The 11,756-nt window shown below is 35.9% G+C and overlaps 1 protein-coding gene across 2 annotated transcripts; it reads left to right on the top strand.

The window, feature by feature from the left end:
• The first annotated feature begins 1,065 nt into the window (after positions 1-1,065).
• On the top strand, positions 1,066-8,173 carry LOC113391532 (syntaxin-1B-like). 2 transcript variants are annotated; one of them, XM_026627518.2, is made up of 9 exons: positions 1,066-1,510; positions 1,541-1,578; positions 2,361-2,450; positions 3,942-4,035; positions 4,302-4,553; positions 5,835-5,908; positions 6,469-6,606; positions 6,801-6,911; positions 7,965-8,173. In XM_026627518.2, exons 2-9 carry the CDS (start codon positions 1,543-1,545, stop codon positions 8,034-8,036), a joined length of 867 nt encoding a protein of 288 aa, XP_026483303.2. In that variant the 5' UTR covers positions 1,066-1,510; positions 1,541-1,542; the 3' UTR covers positions 8,037-8,173. The 2 variants fall into 2 exon arrangements, with proteins under 2 accessions (XP_026483303.2, XP_064072227.1); XM_064216157.1 differs by having other exon boundaries at positions 1,100-1,578.
• Positions 8,174-11,756: the final 3,583 nt, after the last annotated feature.

Raw genomic sequence — 11,756 nt, 5'->3', positions numbered from 1 at the left:
CAAAAACAATGACAACAGGTAAGCGTTTAGAGTTTCGGATAACATTATTAAATATCAGGCGTGCTCGGTGTCAGATGGAATTGTTGTCTTGGTGTGTGCGGATGAAACCTCTTAGTGCAGATTCTGCTTGATAAATTAATAGAGAAATCGGGTCGCCTTTGGAGTATGTAGCGCACAAATGTTTCAATGAACGCGTAGGAGTCATTGCTTTTTATTTATCTAAAATAATGAACTTCGCGCGTTAATTTTATACAAAGATTCCTTCTGAGCAAATTTGTTGTGGTGTGTGTCTGCTACTCACTGCGATCATGTTATTTTTTAATACTTTGTTGAAGTTATAGTAATTATAAAAAACCCAGTATTTAATTTAGGAAAACCTTATTAGGTGTCCGGATAAAATATGTGATCAGAGCCGATACTATAATTTTGTGCTAAGGACATGAGAGGCGAAAGGAACTCCGAGAGTGTACACACATATACTACGACATCCTATTAAAATCACTGAATCGCCCGCCGGGAACACAATGTCGTCGAGTCTATTAGCATTGAAGGTATGCTTTATATAATAAGATGTGACCTGACAAGGTTCCTTCTATCGAAGCAGTCAACGTAGCGCAGTTTTGTCTCCTACGGCTGTCACTTTCCTCGCCTTCTACGATCTTTTGTGCAATGAATAGATTTAGAGAGATTGTGCAACGAATAAGTTTAGAGAAATTGCAACACCGACATATTGTTAAGGTTAGTTTAAGGTTACATTATCACGATTGGCCAACGATTTGGATTTACAACAATCTGATCTTTACATCGCACCCAATTCGTTTCAATTTTTATTTTGTATAGAGCATAATTATTTCGGGATTTATGGTTCCGGATGGGAATTAATTTTCTTTTTCTACGTAACTAATTGTTTAAGCAAACGTTTGGAGCGTGAAGCGAGGCGCACGGAGGCGATCCCGCGACCGACCGCGACCGACCGCGACCTGTGCCAACGTGCCAATGAACTATCGCTGTCGATGCTGGTGACTGGTGCCCGTCTTGTGTTAAGGAGAAACGTTAAAGTTATCAAAATGATATATTGTTTAATTTCAACGCGTACATAAATTATTAAATAAGTTTTTCTCATTTCGGACTTATGAGTTAGTTCTGATGTAAGCATTAGTTCGCCAACAGGCGATGTAGCTAAAGTGCAAATGTAGCTAAATGAGTCTTTGTAACATAATATGTTCATATGTTACAAAACTTGACCCACTTCAGTACAAACGTCATGACAAGACGGTATCTACGATCGTTAAACTCCTCCGCTAACTCTGGCTGTAATATCCGAAGTACTAATACAAACAAGCATCTGCAGTGCGAGACAATGGCTTGACCTTAATGTACGCGTGATATCACAATTGTTATCAGTTTGCGATTAGATACCGTCGCGAGCGCACCGCACGCCACCTCGCCGCCCGACTCGCGCGCCGCGAGCCGGACACCTGCAGTCATAGTGTCAGTGGTCACGACGGTATTCCGACAGCGCGACCGTCATCGCGCTGTAACATGAGGAGCAAGGATCGGCTGGAGGAGTTGAGGCATGTGAGTAGGAATGCCATAAAAGGCTGTCACGAGTTCTCGGGAATCGTTACAAAATGATTAGTTAATGTGATATTGATACTTTGGATTCGTAATGAGACCATAACAGACTCGATAGTTACATAGTTCATGTTAATGCAATGTAAATAATAATAACCGTAAGTAAGTTTAAGTTTTAAGCGACGACGTCGCAGTCAGTGTGTCACAGGTTTTAAAGACTTGACAAGAGTGCAATAAACATGAACTACATTATCGAATGTGCGTGAACGACTTGTACAATATTTATGAGTTAAAATTACATACAAATAAGCTAGATAACTTTGTTAGTCCGTTATCGGAAGACATGAGTACAGAGACCGAACATTTGTACCGAATTAATTAATAAATCGACAGTTATTTGTAACTTTGGAAACACGAAGGTTAAAGTCGATGAAGTACGGTATTTGTCATTTGATATAATATGATAAGGTGAGCTACAAGAGCACCGACACCTCGCCCTCAGGACTACGCCGACTGAGCGCGTCGCTGCCTCGATGTTATATTCTGTCTTGGCAATCCTGCATATTATTTACCTTCCAACCAATAACCTTTTTGAAAAGAAAATTAGATAACTATGAACTATAATTTAAATGTGTTCTTATAATATTATCTAAATATTCTCAATCATGTATACATCTCCTGAAGTTCATTATTTTCTCGTCATGATACTATTTCTAGTATCGTCACGTACATAATATTATTCGACTGCAGAAACTTGTATGAACACATGTCCGTATTGTTTTCAGCTGGCGAGCAATGCGGGCGTATACAACGAAACGGTCATGGAGGTCCCGCCGGAGGAATCGAACGTCGACGTCGACGACCTCTTCAAAGAGGTCAGTTTCATTTTCTGTTCGTGCTCGTATGATATATATATATATATTATTGGATTAATGAGAAAACGAAGAAAAAATATTCGATGTAATGAGCAATTCCCATTCCCAAAAAAGGAAAAAAGCCTAAGAGTTATCAAAACGACTCGAATGATTAAGATAATCAAACTTGGAAATTTTCATTATTTGAAAATGTCACATGCGTCGGGCCGTATTGTTGTCGATAAGTACATTATTTCAAGTTTAAAATACAATCCAACGTAACCGTTTGTCGGGGCACGTGTAATTAATGCGCGCGTACCGCGGCCCGTGTGCCCATTGTGTTAATTAAGCTCATTAATTGTTTACGCAAAACGTTTATAATACAACAATAACATTTCATTTGTTTAACCTACATTCTTCTAATTTAGTCACATACATACTAGGCTCAATACTTTACTCTATTTTATCTTGGCTTCTCGTCGGTGCCGTGCGCTCTGCACTGGCGGTCCTTTGTATCGCCATCTTAGATGGTTTCGTAAGGCAGCATATAGTACGGTGATTGTTGACTCAAATAATTGTCACACAGCACACTATTCGCTAAATGGTGAACGCTCGACGGCCTGTGTCGGCGCGCGGCGCGTTGCGGCTCAAGGTGACGGAGATGCGAGCGCTGCTCGCTGTTGACATTAAACTTTATTAATCGAGGATGACATCACATTGCCCGCTTCATCACTCCACGTAACGTTCAGGATCATCGTATTACAATGTGTCACTTCGAATCTAAGCGACTCAATAAATTGTTACGAGGCATGTTGCAGTTTACATGTGACAGATTTGTAACGTGACGAGGCAAACGTGCGCGAATATTGAATAACAACTTAACGAAGGAATATATTTCTGAAAACGACTCGTTCCACTTGATAAGAATGAAAATATTTAGTTTTTATGATTTAAAATAAATGTTAACCTAGTATTTACTATTACACAGTTTCTGATTATATGAAGAGTCATTAAATCTAAATATCTTGTTACAAGCCTGTAAATAATGTTTTAATGTATTCTCAATGTAGCATTAACCATATTAATTTCACCGGCAATATCGCTCACATTGCAATACAATTTTATATCCTACACAATTATCGCGAATATCAGACAGAACGGCGACTCGGCCTCGTATGACTGCATCGTACCTACCTCATAATATACCTAAAGCTACTAAATCTACTTATTCGAATTGTAAACTGTGTTGTCGCTATAATTGCTGTGTTTTTAGAGGCTAACCAATCCCTCGTATAACATGTTGTGCCTGGACTCTAAGTACTTTGTAGATCATTGACGACCAGTTCCTATATAACCAAAATAATAATTATGAACTTTATATATATGCAATCGTAGTAGGTTTTTTGTTTATTTTGCGTGTGATTTTCCTCTTCAAAATATTATTAGTAATATATAAGCAGGCTGGTTATGGAAGATAGAATGATAATAAATGGGATGCTCCGGGTATTCCAGGTGGAGAGCATCCGCGGGTGGATCCACGAGATGAACCACAACACCCAACTCATTCGCCGCCTACACTCCGACCCAACTTACCACACGAACAAGCGTTAGTTTTTTTTTTAATTTTTTTTTCTTTCTATTTTTAAAGGTTTTTGTGATTGTATTGAATTTTAAATTGGTTACGAAACATCAAAAACTTAAAAGAAGTATTTTTTTCAGAAACACAACCTCAGTACAATAAAGGATACTTGTAATTTAAAGTATAATAAGATAATTTGTAATATTCTACAATATAAATGTTATTTTCCAAATGATATTAGGGATGGAGGGATATTTTATATTAATTAATACAATCATTGAAATTTGATCCAGACTTGCAGGACCAACTGGACTCGGTGGTGTCGCAGTCAAATGCAATAGGATTGAAGGTGTGTGGAGCGCTGCGCCAGCTGGAGGCGCGTGCGCGCGCCGCCGCCTCGGCGCGAGGCGCGGCGGCGCGCATCACGCGCCTGCAGTACGCCGCCACCCGCCGCCTGTACGCAGAGGCTCTCGACCGCCACCAACTCGCACTGCAGCTGCTGCGCGACTACCAGTATCGTTTGCTTCAGGATCAAATTAAGCTCAGTGAGTTATAACATATAAATATCGTTGTACTAGTTATTTATTTATATTTATATTATGGGCCTCATTGCCTACAAATTGATACATCATCAAAGATTTTTACCTTTACAGATTACAGTAACCTCTTCTAGACAATATTTTAGATGCAAAATCTACTATGATCACTGTGGAGTGATGGAACAGAGTTTCGTAAATATCTCCTGTACAAATAGCTAGTTTTCATGAAATCTGTTCGCCTTGAGTGCAAATGTATACGACCGCTTTGGGAACAAATTTGTATTTAGTTCCAGAGGTAAAGCGAATGATTGGACTTCTCTGTACTAGTTTGTTTCGTCGCCGGCACAAAACTAAACTGGTTCATAACAATTTCAACTAACGGTCTCACTTGTAAGCGTGGTTAGCGTGATTAGTTAAACTGTGATTTCTCTTTCAGTCGTCATTGATTGGACATTCGAATGAAGCAGACACAGCATTTGTTCTGATCACCCCATCTATACACACCAATTATGTTTAAAGTGTTTTATTTTGGATTATGTTAAAATTGCCCATTATCGGTGGTAGGGGGGTAGGTACAAATGTAATGAAAGAGTGAGCCTTATTTAGAACCGTACTCTTATCTAGTCTACTGCTATACATTAGGAATCAGTACTTTATTTCGCTAGTCTATATACTGTATAAACAAAGCTGACGCGCTGCGTCTTCGCCTTCGTGATACACTATTATTGATGATATGTTAACATGATGAGTTTTTTAATGAATCTTTAATTATCGTTATGGAAAGGACGATTCTTCAGTCCGCACTCACACACATACGAGTATGTGTATATTTTTCTGTCTCTCAGCTCACGTCGGAACTAACTCTCGATACGTTTAACTTTTCAGCGAAGCAAAGGGTTTTAGTGATATATGTTTAATGCCCTACACAAAAAATATACGTTAGAAAATATCTCGAAATAAGTATTTCCATTCTCCTAACACGTTTCATTTATAAAGATCGACTGTAGTGTAACTGTATTTACTTTATTACGGCCAATAATGAATTTGAAATAAAACTGAATAACGGTAAGGGGTGAACGATCGCTGGTTACCTACTTAAGTTGCATTAGCGAAGTGTAAACGAGCGTTAAATTCACTCTCGACGTGTTAAATTATTGTTCATCGTGAGAAATGTGGCGGTCAACGCCATACGAGCTTCGATTTGTGACTGTATCTATATTCACTTTTAGGCATATTACAACTAAATTATATATTAAGTATTTAATGTATACAATTTTTATTTTTCAGCGAATCTCACAATATCCGATGAAGAGTGTGAACATCTTTTAGAATCGAATAATATATCGCTCTTTGTGGACAACGTGAGTCTCCTTTTATTTTAACTCGTACATAAACATGATCATTTGCCAGTTTTCAGGGATTTTTATGTCAACCAACCAAAACGAATAAACTCAAACGCAGTTGTAACAAAAACGTCGTGAATATGAGCTAAGCGTTGTTATGTAGAGTACAATTAAAATATTACTTATTTACTTTAACCAAATGACTTACAGGTTGGATACCCGAGGGCATGTAGTCACAGTCGGCAGAAGACTGATACCTACCGCAAAAACACAACCCATTCGACTGTGGAATGTAATATGTTAAGATTCCCGTGCAAGAATAACACTGTCTTATCCTCATACTTAGTTTCCAATATTAATATTTACCAAATATTATACTAATCCGTACAAGATTATACAGATGTTAAAAAAGAGGGTCGTTGTAGCTTTACATAAATATTATAAGATGACTTATGATGATTTTGAGAATGGAAGCGAAACAACATAGCATCATAATAGTGAATAAAATGTATTTTTAACAAACCTATATCCATAGTTTGCCTGCGTGTTAACTTAGCCTTCGTCGTTAATCGTAACAGTTACGCGCGGAGACGGCAGAGGCGCGACTGGCTCTGCGAGAGGCGGAGGTGCGGCGTGATGAACTCGTTCGTGTCGAGGCCTCGTTGCAATCTGTGCGGGACCTTTTCGTGCAGCTCGCGCACCTCGTCGCTGTGCAAGTGAGCTTTAGTCAAAATATATAAAAATAATAAAAAAAAGCAATTGTACTCTTCCCAGAACTACGACCCTATTTTTTTGTTGTATAAGTTTTTTTTATCTAGGTAGCAATAAACTCAATATTTATAATGTGTTTTTTTAAATAAAAAAAAAACACATTATAAATATTATCAAACAAATATAAGTTTTTTTTTAGCAAGAACAAATCGATAGTGTCGAATACTACGCGCTGCAAGCAACCGAGCACGTGGAGAGCGGCGGACATCAGCTACTTAAGGGTACAGTCAGTCGCAGGAAGGCGAAGAAGGTAAGATACTTCCTGTTATTATTTTTGAACTTAAACTAATCTAAGTTAAACTATTTCATTTGGAATAGTTAAACTTAAGAAAAGCTTAGATTATTAATTAAATTTTATGTATATTAATAATATGACAATGTCAGGAAAAGTTGTTTATTTATAAAATCTTTTATTCATTATAAATATATTTTATTCTAAATAACAATTCTTGAATATGTACATTATTGCTTGCCAACCGCTTCCGTATGCGTAAGAAATAGTATTCTGCCAGACATTCGGCCATAGTGGTCTAATCTTTTATTTGTTCGATAAGATATAAATTTCATAGGTAGTTAAATTAGGATTCATAATAAAGTGATACGAAATCAAAAATATTTCAAAATTCAATTACCCAACAGAACTTCAATTATATCAGTGGATAGATTGAAACCAGCATACACGCGTATCGACTCAGAGGTCAGCGACCAGTCCAAAATGCAACACACGCAGAGTCATGAACATGAAATAGAAAACATCTTGAAACCCGGGCAAGAACCCGCCGAATTAAAAAACATTAAATTCAAAATAACTAGAATTGGCAGAATTGTACGCCCAGTAGTTAGATTTGCCAACTAGACAAAAGTGCAAATCTAATACAAACTGCAATAATATAAAAAAGTCAAAACAACAGCTGACTTCATTACTTATTTATTAAAATAAATGAATATCACATTTAAATAAAGGGGGAAACTATGTAGATAACTCACATCAACATCAGCAAGTTCTGTAATGACGCACGTTTCTGACTACTATAAATATACAACGCTTCGAAATAAAGATAGCAATAGCAATCAATAAATCAATCGATCCATTATTCGCGCATCGCTCGACTTTTACTTATCTCCTGCACACCAAACTGGTCTGTCACCATAGTGTCATGTTCAAGTGCGCTGAGTAAAACCATGACACAAGTTAACCAGATAAAATGCATATACCGGGTCCAACATTATATGATTTAAAACATATTTAATTTGAAAGGTTTAGTAAGTAATATATTTTCCTAATTTGATATTGTTATTACAGAAAAAAATGGGACTTATTATTTGTCTCGCATCTGGGTTCCTCATAGTGCTGCTGGTGCTGGTGTGCACGTGACGGACAGCAGGACGAGTTAAGCGTGAGACTACAGTGCATGCGTACCGCTGGGAGCTGTGCGAGAGAACGAAGCACTTAATTAATTATTTATTTATTGTACAACCTAGTCATGTTACTAATAAATTACTCTAAGAATGCATACGAATTTTTTTAATTCCAATTTTCACAACGTTTAAGTATACAAATAATTTTGTCTACTGATATTTACTTTTTTTTCTTTAATAAACTTTACTGCTATATATTTTAAATATAATTTCACACATTAATTAATTTTAAAATATTTATGCATAAAATGAAAGGGATAGAAACTACTGCAATCCTTTTCGTTTTAAGCACGAGGTCATAGATATGTCTTGTTTTTTTAAAAAATCGTGCATAGTCGTTTACGATACTTAATTCGCAAACCAGCAAAATCAATATGAGTAAAATTTTCAGGAGGCACTTTAAACATCATAATATTTAATGGGGATTGTTCATGTTTAATTCAATAATAATTTGTCATTCAAAAATTCATAAATATTATATTCTATTAGTATCGTAAGTTATAACTAAGCATACGCGTAATAGATGGCGCTAGTGTACTCTTGAATCGCGGTATAGTTTCGCTCACGTCAACATCATACTCACCCATACTAATTTTGCTTTGCGCTTCCGACCACTAGATGGCGTTGTATTAATCCTAGATCACGCAATAGTTTTGTTTAATAATTTGTACAATACATTTCTTTACTTTAATAAAGTTCGAGTTTTATCAACAGTGGAGTTTTATTTTAAAAGTGCAAGTAAGGACAGTTGAATATTAAAAAAAAATACGAAATGCTATTTAGGCACGGTATTCCTATGATTCTGGAATTGTTATTTTGCGAATATCGTCGAGAATCGTTTGTTGTCTAACTGAATCGAAAAAATACTTTTGACGGAGTGTGAAATGGAGTTGGCTGGTTTGCGAATTAAAGCATTATTATATTGTAAGCAATAAACTGTTGACTGAAAATAGATGTAAACCTCATTGATTAATGAGAATTAGTATATATATCTCATAGAGCAAGAGTGCTTATCTATTATTCTATATCATCAAAAAAAAAATATTAATTTTTATACTAAAACAAGTATTTAATTTGACTTGTTGTTAATGTACCTAATTAAAATGAATACATTCCATATTAACGACAAAATGAGCACTTTCGATCAAATTACTTTCGAACGCACAGAACACTAAAAACTCTCGTCGGGTGTAAAAAAAACAAACATTTTTAGCTCTAATGATTTTTATTTATTTAACTAAAATCGTGTGTTAATATAGGCTTTCTAGCAGGAATACGACGACGTAACCCATGTTCTCGTAGGCGTCGTCTTATTGTGCTCTGTGCCGTGCCAAATTCCACAGACATGCTCCTGGAGTTTATAAAACGATTAGTGACGTGCTATTAGCACGCTGCAGTTCATTTGAAATATCTGTTACGGAGACACCTTCCTTCTTTAAAAATATAATTCGATCTTTTGTGGTGTCACTAATGCGATATGTAGACATATTTACATATGATACGCTATTGACTACGCTGCCACTAACTTGCTCTAATATTGCACTTGATATTGATATAACTGATAGATAATTGACATGCAATGATAGATAAAAGAATTACATGTAAACAATACTAGATTGCCTTAAGAGGTTTTCATCTCTGGGAAGCCGTTTATGTCTATAATATGCTAGTTTATTTTTCTAATGTGTTCCGTATTTTTGAACACTTAGAATGCTTGGATACCATTGGCGAGATGACATTGATATTTATGGCGGTTTGACTGAAACGATCTATATGACATTTTAAACGTCTCGACCTTTTGAACGAGTATAATGTTGACAACAACAAGGATACTTTTTTTGTACCGATATTATTGACTTTTTGGTTGCGACTATTTATTTGAATACCCTGAGCGTCTCTAATTATTTGACGCTGGCTGTACCTACCTAAGGTACCGCTCGTTCATTTTGTTCCCGGTTTGAAGAGTTAGTGAGCCAGCGTAACTACAGGCACAAGGGATATAGCATAACATTCAGGTTAGTGGCGCATTAGCGATGCCTATGGGAAGTAGTGACCAATTTAAAATTAAACGAACTTCTCATGTGAGTGAGGAAAGTGAAGTGAGTTATATCGGCAAGTGTGTCACGTAAACATACGTTGATTGAACTTATTATACTACCCCGCGTCTTAGTCTCAACGAAAACACGAAGAATACAAACAAGAAAAATACAACAAGCGTCGCTTAATCGCTGCAGCAATTTTTGTTTTGATGTTTCGTTGTACATTATCAATTGCACGGCCTGCGACAGCGCGGCCAATGCAATTACAACTTGACTTTGTTTGTGCATCATTGTAGTGTCACTTTTAAAGAGTACATATATCGGGTACTGCTACCTAGGCTAATGAAGTTAAAACAGAAACCAACAGATAGTTACAATTAGCCGATATTAAGCATTCTAATGATAACTATCGTTATATACCTGTTACCTATCTTATGGCTTCTTTGAAAGATTTATTTATTTATTTATTTTTTTTTTTAATTTCCTGCGCTCTTGTCGCAATATCTGTATGTGTATTATTTATCAAAGCAATTGCCATCCTCGGTACATCACAAAATATTTGTAATGTGTTTTCCTCCAATGTCTGTTCTTCAAGACATATATCTACTTGGTCAGTAGTACTGTCCCGTTAAATCGACCTCGTTCCTTGGACGGTCCTGGAGTCTTGGGAGTCAATATACAGTCTGGTGGATAAGCCGCGAGCGGTGAGATTACTTGTGACAGTTCTAAAAACTCCAAGCTGGAGCGTGGTGGAGTAGTCTAGTTTTTGACTGTTAATACTGTACACAACGTGCGGGTAGTCTAAGACTATTTTTTTTTTTTTTTTATAATTTACCATTAATTAATGATTAAACGAACTTACCTTAGTGACGTTCTATCATAATTATACGAAGGCTTCATCCGAAGAGATTTTTGACAATCAATAAGCAAGTGTAAACACTTCTATATTGAATAAAGATTTTTGACTTTGACTTTGACTTTGAATTGTAGACCTTGAAAGATACAGGAATGTTATTTTAAATAAATACATTGATTTCATAATTTGATGTTTTTAATTAAAAATTATGAAAATATAAACTTGACGAAAAGAAAAAATAAGCCAACAATATCTTGATATAATAGTGACTACAGTCAACATTATTATTATCTTTTATATATTCTATTATTTTGAGTATACGTTAATAATCTCTGTAAGTTTTAATTATATCTGGTATTTTAATACAAATCTTATCAGAATTACTCCCTAAATTTTTCAATATTGATTAACGTCAGAGTTGAAATTTATAAGCTGTAATAAGCGCTAAGCGTCTGTCTGTTTTCTTGGATAGTTGATCCAGGGAAAGCTCATCATTGAGATAAAGATTTTATAAGGAATCAAGTACAATGAAAGTATTTTATGTCATCTTATACTTGGGTGCGACGATATGCAATCTATAAAAATAAAATTTAGTTAATCCAGTTGACGGTGAAAACAATTATAGTATACGATCTTTTTGACAAGAGATGTACCTAGCGAATTTGGCGTTTAACCTTGTTGAAAAATAAGGTGCTACAGAACCCAAATCGGTCTTTTCCTATTCGTTTACGATAAATGATATGATGATAGGTAGGTAGGTAGGTAGGTAGGTAGGTAGGTA

Source organism: Vanessa tameamea, chromosome 10, assembly GCF_037043105.1.
Source record: "Vanessa tameamea isolate UH-Manoa-2023 chromosome 10, ilVanTame1 primary haplotype, whole genome shotgun sequence".
Taxonomy (NCBI): domain Eukaryota; kingdom Metazoa; phylum Arthropoda; class Insecta; order Lepidoptera; family Nymphalidae; genus Vanessa; species Vanessa tameamea.
This window is presented reverse-complemented; position numbering and strand designations above follow the sequence as displayed.

Excerpts from the sequence above, each read along its gene's own strand:
- LOC113391532 (XM_026627518.2), top strand. The coding sequence starts at position 1,543 with ATGAGGAGCAAGGATCGGCTGGAGGAGTTGAGGCAT. Across the intron at positions 2,451-3,941 it reads TCGACGACCTCTTCAAAGAG|GTGGAGAGCATCCGCGGGTG; the intron begins GTCAGTTTCATT and ends CGGGTATTCCAG. Across the intron at positions 6,607-6,800 it reads CGCACCTCGTCGCTGTGCAA|CAAGAACAAATCGATAGTGT; the intron begins GTGAGCTTTAGT and ends GTTTTTTTTTAG.